Here is a 27600-nt window from a genome sequence, read left to right on the forward strand (position 1 = left end):
GAGTAGTCAGTAAGGCTTTGCTCATGAGTAAAATGAGTAAGTCGCAGTACAGTCCACATCCTAACCATGTCTTATTGTTGTCTAATATCATGATAGAAGTTAGTTATTTAAATAAATAATCACTGTCTTAGAATACCAGGCTTGGCAGAAAAGATAACTTGACATAATCCTCAGCTCTGTCATGTGCTTCATGTACAGAACTTCGGCGAATACAATACAAAGATGAAGATAAACACAATAAATACATATTTCATTATTTTAACTCTACCTTTTGAGAGTAAACTAGATTTTTTAATAATTTAAAATCCCTTGCAGATATTCTGTCCAGACTGCCAATTGTATTTCTTTGTCTTTATAATGTGTATATTGAAACATGATTGCTTATGCTCACTTAATACATAAGTGATATAAAAGCAACATTAAACAAGTAAAATTAAACACTGAAGGCATGTCATGATAGGTATAATACCTTCCTAAGCTGGGAGTTGCATTTGTCATTAACTCCCTTTTGTGCTGGGGATTTCATCCCTTAGGTTTTGCCCTTAGGAATCAAACCTGGTAATTCAGGAGTAAGTCCCGCCATAGCTCATATCTGTGGCATGTATTATGTTATGGTAAAATCAGACTTTCCTGAGTCTGATCATGAAAGTGGACAGAGATTGTTTGTTTCAGTGAGAACATATTGTCACTGATTGATTAAATAACATTTGCAATACTGTGAAGCAAATCAGTGGCAACTGATATCTGCCGATTAGTTCCTGCATGTTCCGCACCAGCTATAATGTGGCGCACTGTTACAATCTCACTAACCCGAAGGTAACAAATTGGCATATAACAATTTCAGAATTGCTTTTAGCAAATGACAAGAAATGTATATGGTTATTCCCTGTACAACACAGATTCTCATTTTGAAAGCAATTTAATTCAGAAAACAAAGTGAAGTAATTAATTTAGCACAAGCCAGCATCAGTGAGTGTAAAATAAATGTGCTATCTCTTAGTAACTTAAATAAGCTGCAAAATAAGTAAAACTGAAAAGAATAAATATGCAATGAGGGAATTAAGGATATAATATTTCATGGGAATGGGTGGGAGTACCACAGGATGAGATGGAGATTGACTTAAGTTTTGGAACTCTGTTTTACCCTGCTCACATTCCTACCACCTCAGCCTTCAGCAGGACAGGTGGTTTGGAAAATGGTAGTGAGAATAATAAAGATGTACCTGTATCATAAATGTACAGTAATTGTATCATTCTTTTCAAACGGTAATATAATGCATACTGTGAGCTGCTATGAAGTATGTTGAGCTCAGCTGTTGTGAACCTTTACGTAAAGGTGAGCTATGACTGCCGTAACACTGTCAACACTTGACCCTTCAGCACTACTTCCTTTTCTGTTGTTAATAAGAAATTCAAGGTGAAGTCTAACAATGAGCATGATTTCTAAGTCATATAACATTTGTAAACTGTTATCTAACACCAAAGCAACATGTTTAGGCTGCTTTTAACACCTCAGGTTTATAATGCATTATGTTCATGCTACTGTAATAAGTATACCCATCAGTGTGACACAGTTTAAACTAACTTCTTACTGAAATCATTTCTCTGTTTGTCTCAAAGAAACAACAACAGAAATAACATCTGTAATGTGCAGCAATGTATTATTTCGTGAGCACTACTTATTTTATGTTAATATATAATCAGATCTGATTTACATAAAATGTGGTCTTCATCTCTAGACAATCAGTTGTGTATTTTATTGCACATTGAGCTTTTCTTGAATCTGGTACTAAGTTTATGATTCTGTTCACGTAAATTTAGTACTTGATATTTTGAGTAAGGCAATTAATAATGAACCCACCATACAAAGTATACTTTTCAGTTAATACAGAAGAAGTAAACGAAAACAATCCAAAAAATAATTTGTGTGAGCTAGGTTATAGCTATATATTAGACTAACGAACATCAGGGACTTTATAATCCCAGATGTGCAACCCAACCCAGTTGTGTCCTTGTGTATCATGGGCGTTTATTAAGTGGGGTTATTTTAGTTAGGAACTTTCTAGAGGTTACATGGGGCTGTTTGGGCAGTACTTGTCTGCCTATGTATTAGAGACATATTAATGGCATTTTGACCGAATAAATTTTATATATTTGTATGTATTTATTTACTTTTTTTTTTCACATTTGTGTTTCTGTTCTGATGCTGATCTTTTGGTTAATTGACATGAAGGCAAGTAGACGATGATTGCAGTTGGAAAGGTAAAATAGTGAACATTTGAACCATATAATTCTACATTAGTCTGACTTGCTTCCTTAAAGAACACATCAGAATTGAAAAATGGCTAAATTGGAGAATAAAAAAAAAGTACTGGATGGCAGCAATAACTTTTTTTAAGACTGTGGATAACAGAAGAGAGGACATGGTCAGTAAGCACTATTGGTGAAGTAGTTCCACTGCCATTTGGCTTGGAAGCTTGTGAAACAATCGGTAGTCCATACTGCATAGCTAAAAGCATTCAACACCAAAAACAAGGGTAACAAAAAAACAGCAAAAGAAAAGAAGTCACACTGTTTGGTAGCTGTACAGAAGTATGATTGCGTTAATCTTGGTCAGTGCAGCAAAATGTAACATGCCCCGTAGCATCACATAGTATCCTGCTTTTATGCACAGGCTGTAACCCCATGAACAACAGTCCAACTGCATTGTCAAGGCTGGAGCAATTTAAAATATTTGTTTACCTGACAAGATGACCTCAAGATACCTTCAGGCTCACTGAAGTTACTCTAGGCAGTTAATAGAGAGGAATGTAATAGTATGTTTATGCACAGTTTTATACTGCTAAGTTTGAGTCCCCATATCTCTAACTTAGACCTGGGTACAGGGAGTGGGTATGAAGGAACATCTGTTAACTGAGTTTGGTCTCATTCTGTCAAGCTTTCACTGTACCCGTAAATGGGGGTAGTCTAGTGAAAATGAAGTTCCATTGCTGCTGTGTGGTGCAAACAGCATAAGGCAATTGGCATCCAGAAGAAAGTAAATAGGTTCATAGGTTCATACTAGGCTATCTGCCCTAGGGCATTTATAAGCCTAGCCAGAGTGTGTTTGGCTTTCGCCACCCATTTTAAATTAATTTTGCTATGCCCTTTTTCAAGGTTAGTATACTGTGCCTCTGTCTAACAGTGACACAGAAGTGATACCCAGGGTAAACCTACGATCTCCCATCCACTCATCAAGATTCCTCTTGAAGAGAGTCAATGAGGGACTCTGCCTAACCTGGACTGGGATTTTATTCCAGAGTGAAGGGAGCCTCTGGGTTATGAATCTGTCCCTCCAGCATGTCCTATTTATTTCAGTGCTGAGGTTCAAGTCTCTCGAGCGCGTAGCTCGATGGGATTTGGATTTTCTGAGGTGCAGCATGTCCATTAATTCCGGGTTGGACATGGCTTTATACGTCAGGCACAGATCGCCTCTGAGCAGGCGGTATGCCACTGAGTAGAGCTGGAGTTTCTTTAACCGGGCAGCATATGGCATCTGTTTGAGCCCTTTGATCCTCCTGTTGAGGTACTTTTGGGGTCTTTCCAGTTGCTGCAGGTGTCTGGTAAGGTACATCCCAAAAGGGGCATTGTACTCAGTTATGGGCCTGATGAGGGATGAGTAAAGAGGCATGATAACCTCCCCTGATCTAGATGTGAATCCCTTCATGATTAGCTGATTCATGATTAGATTAAATTATATTTTAATGTTAACAATTCTTTCAAAAAGAAAAAAAAGAGCATTAACTTTGATGTTATGTCACTGTGTGCATAAATGGAATGCAATACTACAGAGCTGGAACTTCAGTGGGGCAAACGGAACGGTGCTGTAAGTAGGGCAGAAGTGTAGAGCTAGCAGTGTTCATCATCCCACTGCTGCAGTACCCATTAGGCTGTATGGGATATTTCCTGTCTAAAGCAAAAACTGAAGAGCTTCACAAAGCTGTGACTCCCCATTACACCTTTACTCTGACTGATGATTGACTAATTCAGTGGAGGGAAATCAGTAGTGTGACTGAAGATTTCTTAACTACTTTATTGTCTCAAGAAGCAACATCTCTCCAACTTCGCAGGAGCAGCAGTCTGCTAAAAGCTTCATTTCTGACCAGTAGGTCCACACTGGGGAGCCGCTCCACACATAAATTACTGCCCTTTTAAGACATTTTTTTTTCTATTGCAATATTTCCTCTTTAGGAAACCTGTTTTTGTTTCACAGTATCTAATGTTTCCTGTCAAGACTGCTGTTTTTAGTTAGAGGTGTCTTAATGTGTTTGGAGCTAATTTTGTGACAATTTACCTTCCAACAGACTCCCTCCAGTAATGCTTACAGCTTTTGGTTCCTGTTTTCCAGATACAGCATGGATACTTAAACTCCTCTGGCTGTTTCTTCACCTGCTGTACATAGAAAATAAAATGACTTACCAAGGAGTCCTTGCTGTTGTTGCTGACTAGTCTGTGGTGTACCAGCAGTAGGTGAACCTGCAGTGGCCATTGTTTGTTCTTCAGACCACTCACTTGCCTCTTTGGCTACCTTATTTTAGTTCTTTCAGCCATCACGAACTGGGGGGGGGGGGGGGGGGGCATTAATATCCACTTTGGCTTCTCCAGTGTCCAGTACTGGTATGGGAGAATCATATCCTCTAGGTCTGGTAGATCATCCTCCGGGTATCTGGGGCAAGAGACCGTTAGACGGGGAAGAGATTCCTTCTTCAACCCAGTTTTCTATTGGAACTCCTGTTAAGAAAAAAAACTAAAAGATTAAACATTGTTCTGACAAAGTAATTACTGTTAAAAATGAGTTCCTTACCTTAGCAACAGGCAGTGAATACTGATATACAGAACTTGTTAATAGGTGGGCTTGCCTTGTAAAGTAATTTCGTAGAAAACTGGCTCTGATTCTGATTTTGACAGAAATAGGGCTTCTTCTACAGATTCCAAAGTCCATCTCTCTGGGAGGAAAATATTAATTCTTGTTTCACTGTGGAGGAATTTTCTTATAATCAGATCATAGCCAGAATAAATTATGTATTTTTAGGGGAATAAATAGGTGTTCCCCCTGAACTGAAGAGAAACTATGACATCTCCCAGTATTCCTCTAATGTTAGCCTTAGAAGATGTTTTATATGTTTCTTGCAATCATCTTGATACCCAGTTGTCAGTCCCTAAAAAGAAGCTAAACTGTATAAGGTACCTCTGGCTAATAAATTTCTTTTCTCTCCTCTTAAATCTGATCTAGCACTGAATTCTACTACGTCCCATGCAGGTAACAGGGTGGTCCTTAATGCAAATCCTTTCCCTATTGACAAGGAAGGAAAGGTGTTGGACCATATAGGTAAGAGAATGTTTTCTTCCTCCTCTTTAGCCGTCAGGATTCTGAATTACAAGGTATATATGTGGAAAGTTATGCTTTGTCATATGGAAAGTCTAAAGAAATTGGCTAGCACGCCTCCTACAGAAGAAAGCTGTTTTGAACCACACTGTCTCTTGTCTAAACATGAAGAGTGTGACTGATTATGCAGATACTGTGTCTGGGGCCACTGCTACTGGTGTAGTGTAGAAGATATGCTTGGGTACAGCACCAAAAATGTCCTGCTAAGGTAAAGTCTGTAATCTTGGCTTCTGCTTTAGATGTGGTGGTGGTATTTTATTGAGGGAATTTCTAAGAGTTATCATTTACCCCAATACCAATCCTATAGGTCTCCCTATTTCATAAAAAGCCAAATAAAACAAGCCCTTTTTCTCACAAGCAAAGTGATAAAAAGAGGTAGACAGAGGGAAATGAGAAAATGGGTAATTTCAAAACAGACAAATTGATAGTACAGAATGATTATGCCAGCATTCCTTCCCCCCTTCCCTCTCATCTAGACAGAATCTCTACAGAGCTGTCCCACAAACTGGTCCTCAACACTTTACTTTGGCAAAAGATTGTTTCAGAATCCTGAGTGCTAAAAGTGGTGCAGAAGGGTTACAGATGGCACTGGATGCAAAAACTTCCTTTCAGCTGAATTCATCTCCACCCTCCGAACCAAACATTTTTTTTCCTCTAGTTCTTCAGACTTTGCACACTCAAGGAGTCATAAAGCCAGTACCCCCAAGTCAAAGGTGCAAAGGCTTCTATGCCAGAATGTTTCTGATTCGAAAGAAAGAGGCCTCTTGGAGACCAGTACGACATCTGTCATTTCTACTCTGTGTAAGAAACAATCAAAATTCAAAATGTTGACATTACAGAAACTGTTACCATGTAACTCATAAGAAGAATGAGGGGTAACCATAGACTTGAAAAAATGCTTATTACCATACTCCCATAGCCTTCCCATAGCCACAAGATTCAGGAAGTTTCTAAGGTTCTCTCTTTCTGTATTATATTATCAGTTCTTAGCATTACCGTTTGGCTTATCTACTACTCTAGGGGTGTTCATGACATTTCTTCCTCCATTCTTAACTTATTGCAGACTAAATTGCATTCACATTTTCCTTATTATTTAGATAACTTGCTTATATCTGCAAAGCCATTATCCAGATGTCAAGAATCAGTAACTTGGGTTTTGTTTCCTTTTGACCAGTCTGGGCTTTAATTCATTTCAAAATCCTCCATGACACCTCCTCACAGGATTGTATTTATGGGATGCCTTCTGCACACTTCTCTTCAGAAGGTCTTTTTGACTCAAGGTGGTGTATTTTTATCTGGAATATTTTCTGAATTTCTCCAGTCAGTCTCAGACTTCTACAAGCAAATTTCTCAGAATCCTAGGGTTCATGGCTTCAGTATTTCAAATGATTCCTTTTGCCAGTTTGCACATGTGAAAGATGCATTAGTTTCTGAAAACAACATTGACCCATCATGCTTCCTGGGCCAAACTCCAGTTTTAGGCTTTATAAACAGGAGGCTGCATTGGTGGAGACTAACCAATGTAGCGTCCAAGCCTTGAAGTCTTTCCATCACCTATGATCCCTAGGACGTCTTCAAGTGATTACAGACAATAGCACACTCATGTGGAACATAAACAAGCAGGGAGGTAAAGGTCATACCCCCTATGCAGGTTGTCAAGTGATTGCTTGGGAAATAGCTCTTCAGCATTCCTCAACCCTTCATGCTTACATTCTGTCTGAGCAAAACATACCAGCAGACAAGCCGAGGAGGACCAGAATAGGCCCTCACAAATCAAAGTTGAATGAAGGGATCCCATTGTGGGGAACACCTCAAGTAGATCTGTCCACTTTCTTTCAAAACAGACAACTAAAGTTTTGTTCCTGGGCTCCTTGCATGCAAGCCTGGAAAACAGATACATTTTCATTCCCTTGGTAAGAAGTGTTCCTTTAAGCATTCCAACCCTTTCCACTGATATCCAGTGTAATTCTTGAGATTCAGAAGTCATTGTAGTGATCCCTTTTTGGCCCAGGCAGCATTTGTTTTTCCTTCATATTAAATAGGCCAAGGGCAGGTTTCACAAGGTTCTTTACAGGCTTGATCTACTCACACAAGACAGGGGGAGTTTGATAGACCCCAGTATCAATCAGTGTCAGCTGACTGCCTGGATGATTCAATTTTAATAACTTTTAGACACTTATTTAATGAGGATGAAGGTATTAAAGGAGGTAAGAAAGCCTGCTACTAGAAAATACTGTTTTGGTAAGTGGGAAGTGATTTTCTAGTTGGTGCCCAACCAATAACCGGGGCCCATCAGGGATTTTGTACCACTGGTGCTCAGATAGCTGCGTGTTCATTTCCTTTGGCTTATCTTATTTTTCAAAGGTTCATCTTGAGGCCATTTCAGCACGTCTGCCCATGGATCCTCCTCTTTTACCACAAAAAAAAAAAAAAAAATTATACAGCTGAGACCTCCCCATAAACAGGTAAACAGGTTACTCGTCCTTGGGATCTCAACTCTGTGCTGGAGAAGTTGACCATGTCACCCTTTGAATCTGCTCATCAAGCTGATTTAAGGTTCTTGACTTTGAAAACTCTACTCATCATTGTTTTGACATCTGCAAGAAGAGTCTTGAGTTTTAGGTTCTCACAGAGGTAGTGTCACATTAAGAACAAACCCCCGTTTTATGCCCAAAGTTTTTCAGAGTTTACTTTGAATCAAGCCATCAATCTCCCAGTTTTTTACCGAAAATTTAGAAAACAGTGAGAACAGTTTGTGCATAACCTGCATGTACATAGACAGTTCAGCTCTTGACAGAACTACACCTTTCTGTAAAGCTGATGAGCTTTTTGTTTCTTATCAAGGGACAAAAAAGGGACATTCTGTATCCAAACAGAAAATTTCCCGCTGGTTGTCCTCAGCTATTGCTTTTTGTTCCCACCATGGTAAATCCATTCCAGGTAGTATCAGTGCACATTCTGCTGTAGCTTTGTCTTCTTCAAAGGTATGCTGGAAAAAGGTGGACTCCAGATGTAGCTGCATGGTCTTTTCATACATATAGAAAGCATTACAACCTAGATGCCTTTTAAAGGTCCAGGGCTAGCTGTACTAGGACCATTCTGCAGGGGCTGCTGGATCCATATCCTTTCTGCCTCCAAGTTGGATAAATTTTGGTAGTCGACCATAGAATCCTAGGATGTTTTTAGGCTATTGGCTCTGAGGCCCTTATAAGCCTGGCCAAGAGTTTAGCCCATGTTTAGACAAGTTACCACCCAAAGCCCCTGTCCAACAGGGACAGAGGTGGAATCTCAGGGGTGTATTTTCTGTTTCCCATCCAGGTTGCACTTAAAAAGGGATAATGAGGTACTCTGCTTGATGTGGAGAGGGAGTCTATTCCACAGATGGCAGAGTGTCTGGGACACAAGTCTGTCCCACCAACAAGTCCTATTGATGTCACAGACCAGGTTGAGGTCGCTCGTGCGAGTTACTCGAGTGGAGCTTGACTTGTGGATATGCAGCAGTCCCATCAAGGCAGGGTCTGAGATTGCTTTGTATGCCAGACAGAGGTCACCTCTGAGGAGTCTGTATGAAACTGAATAGAGGGACAGGGTTTTAGCTTCTCTGTATAGGGTAGATGTTTGAGGCCCTGGATTCTCCTGGTGTGGAACCTGTGTGGTTTCTTCAGCTGCTGCATGTGCTTTGCAAGGTACATACCGAAGGGGGTGTTGTACTCATTAATTGGCCTTATAAGGGAAGAATGCAGGGATGATATGATCTCCTTGTCCCTGGATGAGATACCCTTACTTATGAGGTGAGCCATGTAGAAAGCTTTCCATACAACAGAAGCAACATGGTGGTGAAATGTCAGGTTGCTATCAACCTGGGTGCCCAAATCCCTCATGACTGATTAAGTGCTTAGGACATTGTTATTGATGTGATAATATGTGGGGATGTCACTCTTCCCCAAAGGGGATGGTGATGCATTTTTTGGCATTCAGCTTGAGGCCATGTTTTTGGCACCAGTCATTTATTTGGGTGAGACCCTCTTGGAGGACGTCCACATCACTTGGGGAATTGATGACCTGCGCTCAGCTTGCAGTCTTCTGCAAACTTGGTCAACCATAACCCACTGGTTTTGTCCTGCATTTCAGAGAAGTATATCCTGAATAACAGAGGCTCCAAGACCGTTCTTTGGGGTACACCACTTGTTACAGGTCTACTGCTTGAGGTGGCTTCCCTGTTTTGATTTGGTGGGGACCCATATTGCCTAAAGGCTACTGTAGGAGCAGGAGTGATGAACAGACTACAGTTGTCCAAGTTACACTTTTCGTAACAGTAGATATTCAAATTCCTCACTGCTACAGTATCTGCACCCACCCTCCATCCCCTACTTTTGTATGTAGTTGAAATTTGGATATAAAGTTGGGTTGTGTTTGCTTGTACTTTGTTTCCTTGTTATTGTTGGTTGTTTGATTTAGGCTGTTCTCTCCTTGTCTGAGCAAGAAAGTCCTCTAGAAGTCTTTACACTGACTGGATTTCCCTCCCTGAGATTAAACAGTCAGCAGTTAGAATGAAGGTGTGTATGGGGGTGGGGAGCATTGTTTTTTGAAGCTGGCCATTTGTTGTTTCTGAGGGCTAAAGGTTACTGCAGCAGTGAGGAATTCAAACATCTACTGTTATGGGAAAGTGCAGGTCGATAAAGCATACATTGGCATAGTGTGTTAGAAACTGTAGACTGTAGCAATCAACTTGCTACGCTTACATTTCAGAGTGGAAGACTTTTTTTTTTTTTCATCTCAACTTTAGGGTGAAGGGGTGCCAGGAAGCAAGTCTCGGAAACTGAACAGGGTTCCATGATTGTGGAAATAACTGCCCTGAAGCCACAGGCATGTGCCCATACAAATTATTAGCACAGGTAGGAGAGGCTTGTATATACCCAGGATGATTTAAACAGAGCTGGAATCAAAGTAAAAGGCAAGTATTTAAAAGTAAACTGAGACAAGAGGTGCACCCACAAATGATGTGGATAACGTGAGTGGGAAGAAAAAGCAAACTTGCTCAGTGTGAATTTTTAAATCCGTGATTGTTCCTTTATTTTTTTTTTAAGGTGATGCTTTTTCTTATTTTTATTTTAATTTCTTTTTTGGATTAAGAGAAATATGTAAGCAAGCGGTTCATAATTACATTATTCCACAGCCCATACTTGAGAAGAATTAGATTTTATTTTGGGATGTTAACCCCCCCCTCTTTTCCCCCATTTTCTGCAGGTTCATTAAGAAGCAAGGATTAGATCGCCTCTTCCATGAGTGTGATCATCACATGTGGCGACTTGGGGAGAGACAGATCCCAGAAGGCATTGTGGTGGATGGAGGGTCAGACTGGTTTGTTTTGACACGCACTTTCGTTGATTATGTTGTAAACAGCCAGGACAGGCTTGTTTCTATGTTGAAGCAGTTCTACAGCTACACACTTCTTCCAGCAGAGGTATTTTTTCAATCAATACTCTCATTTGCTGACTACACCCCTTGTTTTATATGTTTCATATTGTGGTAGTGTCTTCATTTTTAAATCCACTTCTATATCACATACAGGGTTGCCTTGTGCCACTGTATAGCTAGGGAACAAAGAGGTTTTCATACATTTCAAAATTGGAGAGATTGCTAGGTATGTGTACCATGCTGTTTTATATTTTACTCACCAGGTTTCCTGACTGAGCTTAACCCATTTTCCTCAGAGGTCAGGAAGATAAACTAAATGCGAGTATAAAGTAACATGCACGCAAAAGTTTTCACAGAAGGTTTACAGTTCTTAGTAATATTTACAAGACAAGGATAGAATTAACTTGTACAGTAGACAGTTTATTGTACGTATTTACAAGACACCAAAGTCAAAGCTATAGAAAATAAAACTGAGGATAAATTATGTATCCTAAAGTAGGCAGACATGCTGAGGAGCAACAGCTGACTAGTTGGTCAGTAGCTGGGCTGCAGTTTGCTTATGCACAGAAATCTTTTGAGAATAAGTACATAGAGAGGAGGAGTGTTTTAGGTGTATTCACCGGCTTCCAGCCTGTGAATGGTTTCAGGAATACAGGAATGTTGGAAACTATATGTGTGCCAAACAGATTTAAGTAAACTATAGATTTAAATAAATGTTTACAGTCAGAAATTCATGAGGGTATGAATGACTTCTGATGCATCTTCTTGGACTATATGAAGAGACAGATGGAGCTCTTGGAGTACATCTGTAAATCTGAAAGGAAACCAATTTTGAGCATTATCCTACAGTTAACATAAATGATGCCACAATACAAGCAAAGGTTGATTGACTTCAATAATTGGCCTAGTTATTGGTTTCCTTCTGTGGTCTAATATGTGTCATCTTGGAGAGAGAATAAAGACCATTCCACCTGATTCTGTAGGGATGGCCTGCTTCTGTATCACCAGGACTTTCACTTACTGGTTAAGGCATTCTCCACCCTCATAATTCCTTGTTTTAGGCAATGTTTTCTACCCAGGCTACTACTCTAGTAAATCCATATTTGAATCTGGCAAGTATCTGCATAGTGTGATCAATGCTAAAGAGTCTTCCTGATTTTATAAAATGTGTCTGTCTTTGTTGTCACTGAAACCTGGTTGCACTGCAGTTCAGTGTCAGCACTCCCTCCTCGTCAGGTTTTGCTGACTGACACTCATTTAGACCCATATAATCATTAATAGCAGAAATATTAGTGGTGGCATGTCTGGCTTTATTTGACATTTGTTAACTGGGTTGGTCCATCTGAGCCGTATGACCCTTTTTCAGTGGAGACCCGAGGAAAACGGCTCTATTTGACCGATGTAATGACATTCTATGATGAAATTTTATACATGGATCAAAAAATAAAAATTTTAAACAATATTATGCAATATTAAGAATATGAACACATATGAACAACTAGTAATATACAGAATTTATGCATGTGGACAAAAAGGACAAAAATTATAAAGAAATAAAGTACCTGGGTGTACAGCATGGTAGGACAGAGTGGAAGTAAAGGTTGCAAACTTAAAAAAAAAAATTAAGAGAGAGAGAGAAATTGCACAATGAGAGAGCAGATTCAGCAAGGATGCTATTTACAAGGTAGCTTAGTAAGTTGGTTACATACAAACAATGAAAGTGGAGATGGAAGTTAAGAGGGAGTAATGCATGGGCAGGATTTTGAGTTCAGGAAGTAGTTTTTGAGTAGTTTTGAAGAGGCTGGTACTTTAAATGCTGCAGATGTCAGGGGGAAGCCTATTCCAGGAGTAGGACACTGAGTTTCTATATAGGAGTTTGCCAGTATTTTTTTTTTTGGTTTATAAATGTCTAGTAGCTTCTGGTCAGAGCTACGAAGTTAACGACCTGGGGTATAAGGGGATACAATGGATGAGAGAGGGGGGGGGTCTATATTAGAACATCGAGGTTTCAGACCTTCGAGTGTTCTAATATTAAACCCTATGCAGCAAAATCTTAAAATATCGAAGCAACAGAAACCCCAATTTTTTCCTAGGGAAAGAATTCGGTTGTCCGTTTCTGTTGCTTCGGTACTTTCAGCACAGTGGTGGAAAGTTACGGGTCGGATTCAGGTAAGTGTGCAATTGTGTGGATGTGAGGGTTAGGGCAGGTTAGGTGAGTTAGGGTTAGGGTGCGGGGTAGGTATGTGTGCGATTGAGTGGACGTGAGGGTTAGGGCGGGTTAGGTGAGTTAGGGAGCGGGTGAGGTGAGTGTGCGATAGTGACGGACCTTAGGGTTAGGGTTTGGGTTAAGATAAGTGGATAGTTAGTGGTGTGTGTATAGTTTAGTGTAGGGTTAGGTGTAAGATTTTAGATGTATGTGTGTAAATTGCTGTTTGTTTGGTGTGCTTGTGTTGTGTGTATGTGTTTTGGAACAGCAATTTTTTTTTTTTTTTTTTTTTTTCCCTAGGAAAAAAAATCACTGTTGTGACAGTTCGAGATTATAAGCTTTTGCTTACACAGGGTCGATTAATCACCATTCACTTTTTTAAGCAGTCGGTGATCTAATGTAGACCCAAGAGAGGGACAGGTTGAAGGTTTATACAGCAGTGAGTGTGTGAGTTGGAGCTGGATAGGAGGAGTTGCTGGGGGAATTCAAGCCATTGAAGTTTGTTCAGGGAATGGCAGTGATGAGATTGGTATGGTTGGCCACATGTGAATCTGGCTATTCTGTTATATGTTTGAGTTTGGTAAGTAGGGATGACTGAAGGTGGGTCAGGATAGGAGAGGCATAGAGAAGGCATGGAAGGAGAAAGGCTTGTGCAAGAATGTGTTTGGAGTTGGGAGCTAGGAATTTCTTATTTCTATAGAGCAGACCCAATTTCTGGTTGTTTTTTTTAATGCATTGTTGTATATGGATGTCAAATTTAAGCTGGTCGTCAATTATAGTACCAAGAAGTTTGGTGTGTGGTTCATATTTGATAAGGCTGTTACCTTGAGAGGAGATGGTAAAGGTGGATTTGTGGTGGGAGAGAGATTTAGGAAGGAATAGTAGGAGCTTAGTCTTTTTGGGATTAAGTATGAGTTTGTGGTCAGTGAGCCACTTTTCCACTGATGAGAAAGTATTTTGGGTGAGGCATAGAAGGTTGGTGATGTTATCAGAGATGAGATGACAGTAGAGTCATCAGCATACTGTATTAGGAAGGAGGTGGTGCAGGACGATTAGAGTTTGTTAGTGAAGATGTTGAAGAGGAGGGGTCCAAAAATTGAGCCCTGAGGGACACCAGTTTGGACAGGTAGGAAGGGAGAGCAAGAGGATTGCCATCGTACAGACTGAAGTCTATTTGAGAGAGAGCTTGAAAACCACTGGATAGTAGATGGAGAGAGATTAAGATCAGTTAGTTTATCGATAAGCTTGGGATGAGACACAGTATCAAAAGCTTCAGAGAGGTGGAGGAAGAGAGAAGATACAAGAAGATGTTTGTCCCTGGCTTCAGCAGCAGTGTGGGTAAAAGATAGGAGGGCAGTGGCAGAGCTATGATTAGGCCTGAAGCCATGTTGAGAAGGGGTTAGAAGGTTTTCGTAAGTATTTAAAGAGCTGGTTATGTACACATTTTTCTAAGGTTTTGGAGAGTGGACAGAGAATGGCAATGGGTCTTTAGTTAAATGGATCTGTGGCGTTATCTCCTTTGTGAAGTGGGATGGTGCAAAAAGATTTCCAGATATCTGGGACAGAAGCTTCTGTGATCTGTTAACTAGAATATAGACAGGGTAGGCAATAGAATGGGCTGCAAGTCTGAGAAGGAGGGGAGGGAGGTCGTCAGTAGAGGGAGAGCAAGGTTTTAGTTTGAGTAGAAGGGATTTTATAAAAGCAGTGGAGACATGGTTAAGGGAGAAAGGGATGGAGTTACTAGTAGTGACTTGAGATGTGAGAGAGGATTTGATTTTGGCTGTTTTTGGTTAGTTTATTAATGGATTCAATGAAGTGGGTATTAAGTAAGGAGGCAGTTTCTTGGGGAGTGCTGTAAGGATTGGAATTTGGAGTGATAGGTTCACCAGGGTGTAGAATTTTATTGATTGAGTGCCACAACTTTTTTGAGTTTGACTTGTGGATGAATTGGGCCTCATAATAGTATTTTTTCTTACCCTTACTGATTTGCTTCTTTTAAAGGTTTCGGAGTTCTTTATATTTTTGGAGAAGGGGCAGATTTTGTTTTTAGCCATAGTTCTACTTGTCCCTTTCCTTCATGAGAGTGAGGGTGTCTCTACAGAGCCAAGGAGAGTAGGTTGTTTTGACTCTGATTTTTCTTACAGGGGCTAAAGAGTTGAAGATGGCAAGGAAAAAAGTTTTTCGGCTTTTCCCAGTTAGGGGTCGCCACAGCGGAACTCTGGTTTGCTCATGATTGGCAGTGGATTTTTACAGTGCCGAGTTGCCAGCCAGATGCCCACCCTTCAAAGAAGGCATGCCCATTCACGCTTGCGCCTACCTGCATGTCTTTAATGTCACTCCGCCGCGGGGTGGACATGCAGACTCCACACAGAAGGTGTTCCAGCCGAGAATCGAATGGGAGAACCTCTTGCTGTGAGGTGACAGTGCTAACCTTTGTACCACCACGGCTCAAAATGCTATTAAATTGTAGCACTGCATCATTAAGGAGAAGGTACTTAGGCTCAGTTCCACTAACTGGACTCACTTTATCATTAAAAGTTTCAGCTTTAAAGGAAGAGAGATTGACATTCTGTAAAGCGGTGGGGCTTAGGCAATTGTGGGGAGTACCTTTTGACTTGAGTAGGGAGGTGGTCAGTTAGGGCATGAGGTTAGGGTAGTGGGGTTATGATCTAGGGAGGGATTGGAGGCAAGTATCCAGTCTAGGGTGGAGCAGTTAGTATTCCTGCTATTGTAGCGAGTAGGAGTTGAGATAAGTTGATGGAACCCATGGAGGTTAATATGTTGGGTAGGAGAGGCAGTAGATAGATGTTCATCGTGTTTCACTGTTGCAGTTATTACATTTGGGTAATCTGCTGGCAGGTTGCCCTCAGTCAGCCTGATTAACAAAGTCTTGGGCCTTGCGTCAGTTGCTGTCCCTTCTTCCATAATGTCAGGTCGTCAGGGGTATAAAACATGCAGTCAACGCCATTACATCAGTCTTTCTTGCCGTGCGGTGCCCGAAGCAGAAGCAGAAGCAGTTCGCAAGTGCCAGTCGGCCGACTCCTGAAATTTTCGTTTTCGAGTTTCAGAACCAAAGTCTTCAACTAAAAAGCTAAGTACTCCGTTGGGGAAACTTTTTCTTGCTCCTTACCAATGTCAGTAAAAGTTAATAATTTTAACTTGTGGGAAGCAAATACCTCATAAGGATTTTCATTTGTACTGTATTCCTTGCCTAGGCCCTGACCACGATGTACCTTGCTGTCAGTTTTGTGCTTTATTTAATCAGCACACTATCTGTCGTCGGTACATTTGTGCTTCTAAATATTTCGGTTCTCAGTTTAATTATCCAGAAACGACATCGGTTAGCCATCCGACTAGTGGAATACTGAAAAAACACAAAGAAAAAGACAGAGACAGGCCGTTGAGGTCCAAAACTGCTGATGGCACTTCTCCTAAGCCAGTCACCAGTACACTGGTACTCAGTGAGGTGCTTTTGCAGCCCCTGATACCCACAACTTCTGATTCGCAGGACTCTACTGAGACCCATTCGAAGTCCGGTATGCCGCGAGGTGCTTCACATATGGAACCCGTGGATGTCTCTACCTTGGATGGGTCTGGAGCCACTGAGCAGGCACCGGCTTCTGAGGGTGTATTCAAGCCTACATACTTTCATATTAAACCGACTCCAGCTTCAGTGCTAAGGCCTAAATCTCGATCTATGTCTAAAAAAAACCTACGTCCAGGCCACATGTTCAGGCCCCTATGCCTAAAAAACAAATGATCAAAATGGCTGGAGATTTAATTACTCTAATCAGGGGTAGTCAACCCCCCCCCCCCCCTCCAAGAGGCCTAGGATTGAATTTGACTATGAATCTTCTGAACAAGACTCTGTTTCTTCTGACTCTTCTAATGGTCTGGATTTGTCCATACCTATTTATGAGGACTCTGATGCAGAGGATTCCATTCCTTCTGCCTCTCCACCGGAGGATTTCTCCTTTGGGGAAACTTTACATACCTTAAGGGAGCATTTCCACTTGGAAAGTCAGGATTTCTCTGAATCCAAAAAGAGGCTTAGGGATTTCCTTCTTCTTCCTCAGCATAGGCCTTTGGCTATACCTTCTCTACTAGATATTGTTGATGCAGTGTGGCCCCTGATTCCTTGCCTCCAGCCCCTAGCAAACCAGACAGGTACTACAGGGTTTCTGAGTCTCACAAATTTCTTTTCAAAAATCCTGTTGCGGACCCTGAAACCATTTCTCAGGGGCCCAAGGGCATTAAGGCTTCTACTGCTAAAAATCCTACCCCTTCTGATAGAGACTGCAGGGCGCTAGATAGATGGGGTAAAAAGGTTTACACTTTTGCAACCTTAGCAATCAGGGCTTTAAACTGTCAATTCCATATGCTAAAATATCAACAACATCATGGGACTGCTTAAACAGAACATTATGTTGATTTCTGACTGTGTGGAGAATAAAGATTTGCAGGATTTATTGCATTCAGCTGAACAAGTTGACAAACATACTTTGCAGTGTGGTTTTGATTCCTTAGAGGCCTCTTGTAGGGCTGCTGTTACTGGGTCTGTGCTTAGAAGGCATGCTTGGCTTAAGGAGCAATCTGTGCCTGATCATGTTAAAGCAAAACTTTTGGATGCTCATTTACAGCAGGACCGCTTATTTGGCAATAAGGCTGAAGAAGTTCTAAAAAAGATGAAAGATAAAGCTAAATCTATGCAAACTGTGAAAGATTTCTTACAAGTGCAACCTTCTAGATTTAGTAGGCATTGGCCTACTGAGAAATGGTCCTTTCCAGCGCCTTCCAAAGCCACTACTGCCTAACCCAGACATTCCAAAACCACCAGGTTTCAGTCCCAAGGGACTTTCAGAACTAAGCAATGGGGTGCTTCCACTTCCAAATCTGGAAACAACAAGGCACCACCCTATGGTAAGAAGTCTCAATGACTTCCCTTTGAAATTACCACACACTTACCTCTTAGCCGCCCCTTTGGGGGGAAAACTGGCTCTTCATTCAAGAAACTAGCAACTTATAACCCAGGACAAATGGGTTTTAAATATAGTGACCCAGGGATACAGATTTCATTTCCACACGCTGCCAACTCCAAACGGGTGGCCAGACCTACCCCCAAATCAGTGGGCAGAGGCTCAGAAACAAGTACTTTCCCTCCTAAACATGGGGGATGTTCAGCTAGTACCAGAAGAGGAAAAGGGACAAGGTTTCTAGTCCAGACTTTTCGTGGTACCCAGAAAAAACAAATCATGGCGTCCAATTCTGGACCGGTCTACTCTAAACACCTTGATGGACATTCCAGAATTCAAGATGCTGACTCTTCACCAGTTACTTCCTTTGCTAGGCAAGGATGCATGGTTGGCAACTCTCGACTTAAGAGGCTTACCTGCATATCCCAATCGGGGAATCTTGCAGAAGATACCTCCACTTCAAAGCAGGCTACATGCATTAGCAGTTCTCTGCACTGCCCTTTGGCTTGTCTACTGCGCCCAGGGTATTCACAAAGTGCCTGGCTCCAGTAATTGCATTTTGCAGGCAAAGAAATATTCAAATATATCCATACCTGTTCGATTGTCTAATTCAGGCAGAAAACCAGGCCATTCTTTTAAAACATCTGGCATTTGTAAAAAGACTTCTAACCTGTCTAGGGTACACCATAAACAAAAAGAAATCTCAAATGGTACCCTCTCAAAAAATTACATTCCTGGGTGCAAGCTTGAATACAACTGCCCAGATAGCTTTCCTTATGCCAGAAAAGCAAATTCATTTGGTGACTTACTTCAAACAGGCGGCCACAAAAATCCTGCTATCTGCAAGGCAAATACTGCAAGTCTTGGTGTTCATGGCCTCATGCATTCTTCTAATTCCATATGCAAGACTGCATATGAGGAAACTTCAGTGGTACTTAAAAAGTTTATGGAGTCAACATTTTCACAGCCTGGAAACAATGATTCCTATCATACCTTGCTTGCGCCTAGAGTTCCTATGGTGGGCAGAGGCCTGCCACCAAAACAAGGGACTGCCATTCACATGACCCCCTGCTGCCCAAACCCTAACTACAGACTCATCAGACTAGCCATGGGGGGCACATCTGGCAGGGAAGTGCATTCAGGGCAAATGGAGCCCAAATCAAATGCACCTTCATATCAATCAAAAAGAAATGCTAGCCTACAGAATGCACTGACAGCCTTCAAGGACTACCTTCATCCAGGACAATTACTGATAAAGACGGACAGCACCACGGTTATGTGGTACATAAACAAGCAGGGGGGTATACATTCCTACCCCCTCTGCAGACTAGCCATGTCATTGTGGAACTCTGCCTTGAGCTACCAAGTACAACTACAAGCTCAATTCCTGCCAGGAAAGCAGAATGTTCTGGCAGACGAACTAAGCAGAAATCTCATGGATCCTCATGAATGGAAACTGGAACCACGGATTTTCAACATGTTGACACGCAAATGGGGGAGTCCAGACATAGATCTTTTTGCCTCACCCCAGAACTACCAGTTGGACAAATTTTGCACAAGAACTCATCACAAAAAAGCCTGGAAAGTGGATGCTCTGTCCTTCAGCTGGAAAAACGGAAAAACCTATCTGTCTATGCCTTTCCCCGTCTGCCTTTGCTCTCCAAAGTTCTACTAAAAGTCAAACAGGACAAGCCAAAAATAATTTTGATTGCTCCAGACTGGCCTCGCCAACACTGGTACCCACTCCTGCGCAGTGTGTGTCACACATTTCTCCGTGGCACCTGCCTCAGACACCTTCCGTAGTGTCTCAACAGGAGAACCAAATTCTGCACCCTCAGCTCCAAACATTGAATCTTGCAACTTGACTAATCACTTAAATTCACCCTTAGCATCCCTCAGCAAACCTGTGATGGATGTCATTTTGGAGGCGAGAAGACCTAGTGCTAGAAAATCTTATGCTGACAAATGGAAAAGATTCTGTGCCTAGAATCAGTCTCAAGGGATGAGCACAGCCATGCCCAATTTACCTCAGATTTTGCAATACTTAACTGAGATGCTTAATAAGGGCCTGTCTTTTTCTTCCATAAAAATCCATGCCTCTGCCATTTCAGCTCATTACAACATAGACCCCCCCCTCTCTCATCCTCTTCTGAAGCAGTATCTCAGAGGGGCCAAAAACTTGAGACCACCCAGGAGAGCTCCAACCCCATGCCTGGGACCTTAACTTTGTATTGGAGAAACTCACTCTACCTCCTTTCCAGCCAGCTGCAACTGCAGACTTAAAATTTCTTTCCTGAAAAACAGCCTTCCTTTTAGCAATCACTTCAGCTAGAAGGATATCTGAGTTACAGGTCCTTATGGCAGTGGAGCCTTTCATCATCTTTCATGCGGACAGGGTGTCACTCAAGAATAATCCGTCATTCATGCCCAAGGTGGTATCCAGTGTGGCTCTTCATCAGTTTATTCATTTGCCAACTTTTCTTTCCCAATCCACAGAACAAGGGAGAGTGGATTCTGCATTCATTGGATGTACACAGACAACTTAGATTCTACTTGGACAGGACTAAATCTCGAAGAAAATCAGAACAACTGCTGGTAGCATTTGCTGCAGGGGCAGAGGGGAAGGCTATTTCAAAGCAAACCATTTCTAAATGGATAAGCCATTGTATTAATTTCTGTTATAAGCACCATGGAAAACCTATCCCCCAGGGGATCAGAACTCATTCCACCAGGGCTGCATCTACTTCAGCAGCCTTTCTCAAAGGTGTTCCTACCAGGGATATTCTAGAAGCTGCTACCTGGAGTTCAGTTCATAATTTCACCAGGCATTATCACTTACCAATTTTCTCTAAATCCAGAGCTGGCTTTGCCACTGCTGATTTGCAGGGCCTTATAGCTGGTCCTAATGCTGTATAAATCCATCTTCCCAACCCTAGCTTTGGGAGTCTACCCAAATGTAATGACTGCAACAGTGAAACACGATGAACATAGTATAGTTGTGTATACTTACTATAAATGTAGATGTTCGAGTGTATTCACTGTTGCAGTCCTGGTTACCCTCCCTCCAGCCCCCTGTTTTTCTTTTACTATACCTCTTCTTTCTTTTATTGTGCTTAAAAGCCTTTTTGGTGTATTTGCCTTTTGTTTGGAGGTATATTTTTGTGTTTCTTATATTATATATATATATATATATATATATATATATATATATATATATATATATATAATTAATATACATATATTTTGCTCCCCATTTGGGGGGCACCTGACATCTGGGGCAAGAGAAACTGATGTAATGGCATCGGCTGCATATTTTATACCCCTGACGACCTGACATCATGGAAGAAAGGACAGCAACCGACGCAGGACACAAGACTTTGTTAATCAGGCCGACTGAGGGCAACCTGCCAGCAGATTACCTAAATGTAATGACTGCAACAGTGAATACACTCGAACATCTACATTTATGGTAAGTGTACACAACTGTACTTTTTTGCCAGTCAATATTAATGTGTCCAAGTATTAAGGTTTCATAGGGGATGTGCAGTGAGATCCAGGATAGGATGGGGATGTTATTTCCAGGTGGGGATATATATATATATATATATATATATATATATATATATATATATAGTTGTGGTGAATTTTTTATGGGAGTGGATCCAAACACCATCACCTCTAGAATATTGGAACAGTATCGAGAACTTGAACTCTTTCATTTCCTGTCCTAATATTTGCAAGAAATATCCCTTATCACATCCTGACCAACTGCAGAACCCTGTCTATGAAACCTGTGAATCAAAAAGCATATCTTGTAGAATCCCTCTCTTGACCCCAAAACCGTTATTCTAGGAGGCTTTCAACTGCTTCTCCATTAGTTAGCACAATGTTACCTGAAAAAACAAATGTGTAGTACTGCTTGCCTTTATCAATGCAGTCTCAGTCTGTCAAATAATACCATCCCCACTAGAAGTGCCAACAATTTTGTCCTCACCAGTACTGTCTCTATCTGCTCCCTATCTATTGTCACACCCTCATTGGTCAGATTCATGCTGTATTATTCACCATACAGTCCCAGTACATAACACTGTCCAACCGAGCAGGCTACAATGACTTATCAAAGGCCAATTTCAGTGTGCTTGCTGCTAACTTGAAATGGTTTATTAGTCTCCCATACCTCACTGACACCATGGCAAGTATCGCCACATATATCTGAAGTTAATACTCCCATCTCAGCTCTTACATTGCAATGTGTGTTCCTGTTTACCACAAAAACAGTTGCCAGATTTGATAAACTCATTTTATAGAAATTTCACAAAACAAACTTTACAACAAAAGGAAAAAGTTCGTAGCCCTAAAGAAAGTGACATAATCTCAATGCTAAAATTAATCTCAGAACTGTTAAAGAATTAACAAGTAAAATGAAGTCTTACAGAGCTTCTTATGAACTAAAAATCGGTACATCTGCAAAGAGCAACTACAGATCATTCTTTAATTATGTAAGAATCTTCAGAAGTAATACGCAGCATTCCACTCACTTTAATGATATCACCCACTGAAACCCTGAAGATATAGCTAATACTCCCAGATCAATTCAACACCAGCCCCCCCCCCCCCGTCTCCTTCAAATTTCTCGATGCAAATATCTGGGCCATATCCCCCAAATAAATTACCTTTGTACAGGTAGAAACCGTGCTGTACAATACAAAAAAAAAAACACTAGCTCTGTGGATCTGTCTTCATTTTTGTCTGTATCTGTGTTTAACTGACCCACATGGACCTTTATCATTCTTGGCCCCCCAGAAGCACTGTCTAATAATTGGCATGCAGAGTCACATGAGCAGAAAAAGGCTTAGAGAATCAAACTCAGGGCAGCAGAAAACAGCTTGTTAACAGAGCGTAGTCTTTAACACCTTTATTGTGTTATCACTCAAGACGTAGGCAAACATACATTTATATTAAAACAAACCATGTTAACATATTCGCATTTAGAAACCTCATGCGTATTATTTTTTACAAATATTAATCCATTACATAAATGGATCAATTCCTGCCTTCCCTTAAACCTCACTCCTCCTCCAAAACAGTGTTCTGCATGCATTGTTCCCACAGTTTTAGTTTTTCTATGTAATTTGCTCCTACCCTTTTCTAAAGGTATAACTTTCAGTTCTTTTATCTCTGTTATAATATTCAGTACTTGAAATACAGTTGGTGTAGACATTGATTTCCATTTTCTAATAATGGCTGTTTTGGCAGCCACCAGAATTAAACTTTACAAGGCCTTACTTTATCTAGGCAATTCAGATTCTGTATCCCAGCTCAAAAAAACATTTCCTTAGTTACACCCATTTGCTCACCCAGTATTTCTGACAGAGTATTCTATAGGGAATTTTTAGTCTGCCAGCTCATTACACGCACAGAAACGTACGTTTCCAATCATACCTCAAACATTTGCCATTTCCCTGAGGAAAAATTATGTGGAGCCTGCTTGGGGTATAAAAATATCTGTGTAGGCATTTCCAGGCAGAAATCCTAAATCTTTTAAACTTTGTTGCATGCGGTGGTGGTGCTGCGGTAGCGTTGTCGCCTCATAGTAAGACGCTGTCCGGTTCGATTCTCAGCTAGTGCGTCTTCTGTGTGGAGACATGCGTGAATGGGCGTACCTTCGCTGAAGGTTGTGCATCAGGGCTGGTAACTCGGCACGTAAAAATCAACTACCAATCATTAGCGGACCGGAGTTCCGCTGTGGCGACCCCTAACCGGGAAAAGCCAAAAGACGCAAACAAACCTATGTCCTCCCATTGTTTCCTTGTGAACTGCTTATCTGATCTCTCTTCCCTATATTTTCTAACTTTCTCTGTTTGATTCCTACAGTTATCATACAGTAGTTTATATGCCCTACTAATTACCCCTTTTTAACAGCATTTTCTCTATATTCAACTAAAAACTCTACGAGAGCAGGTCTTATGTGAAAGATTCCCCTATCCCCTTCTCTTTGCCTATACTCTGATATCAATCCCTGATAGGAAAAGCAGGCTCAATATTAATAGAACAATGATGATCCAGAGGGAAGTATAATGTAAGAAAACACTGCTGCTGCTTTTGGTGGGTCTTGATGCAGAGAGACCACTCAACGGAGTGGGATTTTGACTAGGGCAATGGAAGCATTTTCATTCCCTCATACAATATTAAGCTTTATTAGGAGGGTTTTTCTCCCAAGAAGTTGTATTTGAACAGAGGAACTAGGCAGGGGTGTCCCCCCTTTGTTCTAGCCTTTAAATATGTAGTCATTGGCAAAGAAAATGAAGGACTCAGAAATTCAAGGATGTAATTGGTATAGTAATCAAGAAAAGTTGGCTTAATTTGTGGATGATCTTTTGTACATGACAAATCCAGAAAATGATATTTTGTTGATGAGAAACATTTTGAGACGGTTTCAAGTCTTTTCAGGTAGAAAATTAATAGGTAAAAGAAAGGCTATAGCCGTAAGTTATGCATCAACTCACGAAATGGTTCAGCAATATCCATATATATAGGGACATGATAACATGAAGTTGTGATGCCCGTGCACTGGCCCAGTAGTTAAGGAGCCTCAATCCTCACCACTAGCATCATTGAGGGGGCATGCACATTGGGAAGGATAACAGGTACACACACAGTAAAGTACAATTTCCCTTAAGAGCACACAGAGATCACATTCAGTCCGGGGCTTATTTCTCACTTTCTCTCCAGATCCCCAATAAGACTCCCCACTGCCACAGCTGTAGGGTACAGGTCTCAGCCTAGTGGTCAAGCTAAAACCTCCAGCACCCTGTCTGTCCAACCAGTGCTTCTTGTCCCTGACCAAGTAGCTGACACACACAAGCTTTGAGATATGAGTTATATACAAACACACAGACACTCCTGGGGAAGGCTGGCACAGGTTCTGCAGCTATGCCCCTTCTCTGCCCAGGCTGTAAGGTAGAAATCACTGCCACCAACCACTAATATTTGCTACTAATAAGGCCCTTACCAGAGGGTGTCCAGGTTTACTTTGCAATATTATTATTATCCTATTAGTAAGTATGACGAACATCAAGGCTTATTGGAGTGGCTTGGACAATATCACTATATACATGCAGTGTACTTTAGAGCTTAAATTATCTCTACATAAATCACAGCAGATAAAAATAAGAGTGCAGTCCACAAACTTGGCAAAAAATGAATCAACACTGTCATAGAATATAAAAAAGAGCCACGTTTAATTCGATACGGTGAGTGCTTTCACTAAATAGCTTCATCAGACCATAAAATAAACTGATGGCAAAACATTTTAAAAAGTCTAAAGCAACCATTGAAATTGCTTCAAACAATCACACCACATCCTGAATAAACATACTACATTGTTTCAAAGCCCCTAGTGGTTACACTGTATATTAATCTAGTATAAAAGTAAAGTCACTCAGTGTATGGGTTTGTGTCAGTGACAAGCAATAAAACTGATTCAGTTACAAGCTTAGATGCAACGATATATACACTACATAGTCATACTTCATAAACATTACATAAATCAAAAATCAAGATAATCTCCGTAATTATATCTGATGTGCGGACCATGTCACTACTGCTATCTATACTGATACAGAACATTTCATATGACATAATAAATTACATATTTAACATATACGTATACATCATTTCCAACCGGAGCTTAATCAGCTCTTTAATACATTACGTGTAAATACTGAAATCTATGGTTGATTAACTCAAATGTGAAACTGCTTGTATTGGGCTATGGACACTGACTTTTGTGTGCCGGACTGTCTAAAAATATGTTCCATACTGTTAAAATCACAGATACTTCAACTCCATAGCCCCAGCGAAGCATTGTGTATACGCACGCAAAACCCAATATATCCTAATAACAATTAGAAGAACACCATTCATCATTAAGATCATATTTAGACATTTCTATGTTAAGAATGGACTACAGGTATACATGGAGATATCAGTACATTTCTGATTCTTAAAACAAATAAATATAAATGTAAAACTGAGTCGAAGCAGCGACTAGCATTGCTTCAACCCGTAATGCTCTTTTAAAATATTCAACATAAAAAATGAATCAAATGTACCATTGATATGTAATAAATTATGCTCCTATGCTACATGGGCAATACTGTAAACCACATTGTGTTCCATCATTGCATGATGAGTACAAAAATTAAAGGAAACAAAAAATAACTTTATAAACCTAGACAATATGTAAATACCATGGCAGCTATATGCCTATCAAATATTTCATTCACAGTAACAGTTAGTCAAACAACTTGAGTGTAACTGTAGTGCTACAGTTTATATAAAAAAGAAAATCTACTCTATAGCTAACTAGAAAAAGTCTATGGATAGTAAAGGAGCAGTAGAGACTAGTGAATAACCAGTAAACATCCATAGGTTGGGCCCATTAAGCCAAATCAATGAACTAACCTATCCAATATATTCATAAAAAAGATATATAACATGTACATCGCTTCTGGATGGAACTCAGTCAGCTCTCTAGTACAATACAATATGAATAGTAAATATTTAGAGTTAACTGATTTAGGCATAAAACTGCTTATAATGGGCCCTAAACACTGGTCAACATGTGCCTAACAGTATAATCAAAGATATATGTTGTGTACTGTTGAAGGCACAAACACTTCAAATCTATAGCCCCAATGGAGCACTGTGCAACGCAAACAAAAGTAAGTACATCCTATTGATCAATTAGAAGAAAGTCATCCTTCTTTTACATTGATACATAGACATCTTACAACGTGAAAAAGACCATAAAGGTACATGAGTGTGTCCAAATACCATTATTACTTATTTTTATCTGCTGTGACTTGTGTTTATTTTGGGAGCGGTCTTACATTTATCCTGTCTGGCACAGTGCTTTTGGTCTGTGTAGTTATATCTCTACACAAAACAGCCACAGTTGAAAGGTTTAAAAATATTTAATAATAAATAATAAAAACACAAGACAAATCTCAGTTCAAAACACTGCTAGTCAAGAGTTCAGACATAGGAAAATGCTTAAAATAATACTGTAGAATAGTCTGGCATAAATATAGAAAATGGCTAATCTAATCTTACTATTTTCTATCTATTTCTAAGAGGAACAATGTTCTAAACAACATACATACATACAGAGCAAAGGCAGAGTGCTGGTGATGTCAGTTCTGAAGACAAATGCAAAATGCTCTGATTCTCTCCTTCTGAAAAAGTCTTATATTGATAATACATCACTGCTGACTCATTTTAGATTACATCATTCTTAACAGTTCTGATTTAGCTTCCCAGGCTAACAGAAACTCAAAATTTACATTTCTTTTTGTAATGTGCACCTGCAGGAAGCCACAGCAATAAAAGATATTATATATTTAAACTCTAGCAATTAACTCTGATCTCAAAACAGTAGAAGGAATTTGCTGGTCCAGACCTCACTGCTCTGAGTTTGAGAGCAAAGTCATACAATGCTTGACTTATCAGCTTTCTTCCAGCAGAGTGCACTGTGGTTACATTTTTGAAGCTCAGTACAACATATAGGTTAATCA

The 27600-nt window shown here is 40.4% G+C and overlaps 1 protein-coding gene across 2 annotated transcripts in view; it reads left to right on the forward strand.

Annotated features, from left to right (window-relative positions):
- The window catches only part of XYLT2 (xylosyltransferase 2), a 1085626-nt gene that overhangs the window by 496922 nt on the left and 561104 nt on the right, over positions 1–27600 (forward strand). For both annotated transcript variants that reach the window (XM_044090487.1, XM_044090488.1), the window contains exon 6: positions 10673–10889. In XM_044090487.1, coding sequence (XP_043946422.1) covers positions 10673–10889 — 217 coding nt within the window. The remainder of the gene's footprint in view (positions 1–10672; positions 10890–27600) is intronic.

This window comes from Protopterus annectens, chromosome 12.part0, assembly GCF_019279795.1.
Source record: "Protopterus annectens isolate FY-2018-M chromosome 12.part0, PAN1.0, whole genome shotgun sequence".
Lineage (NCBI taxonomy): Eukaryota > Metazoa > Chordata > Ceratodontiformes > Protopteridae > Protopterus > Protopterus annectens.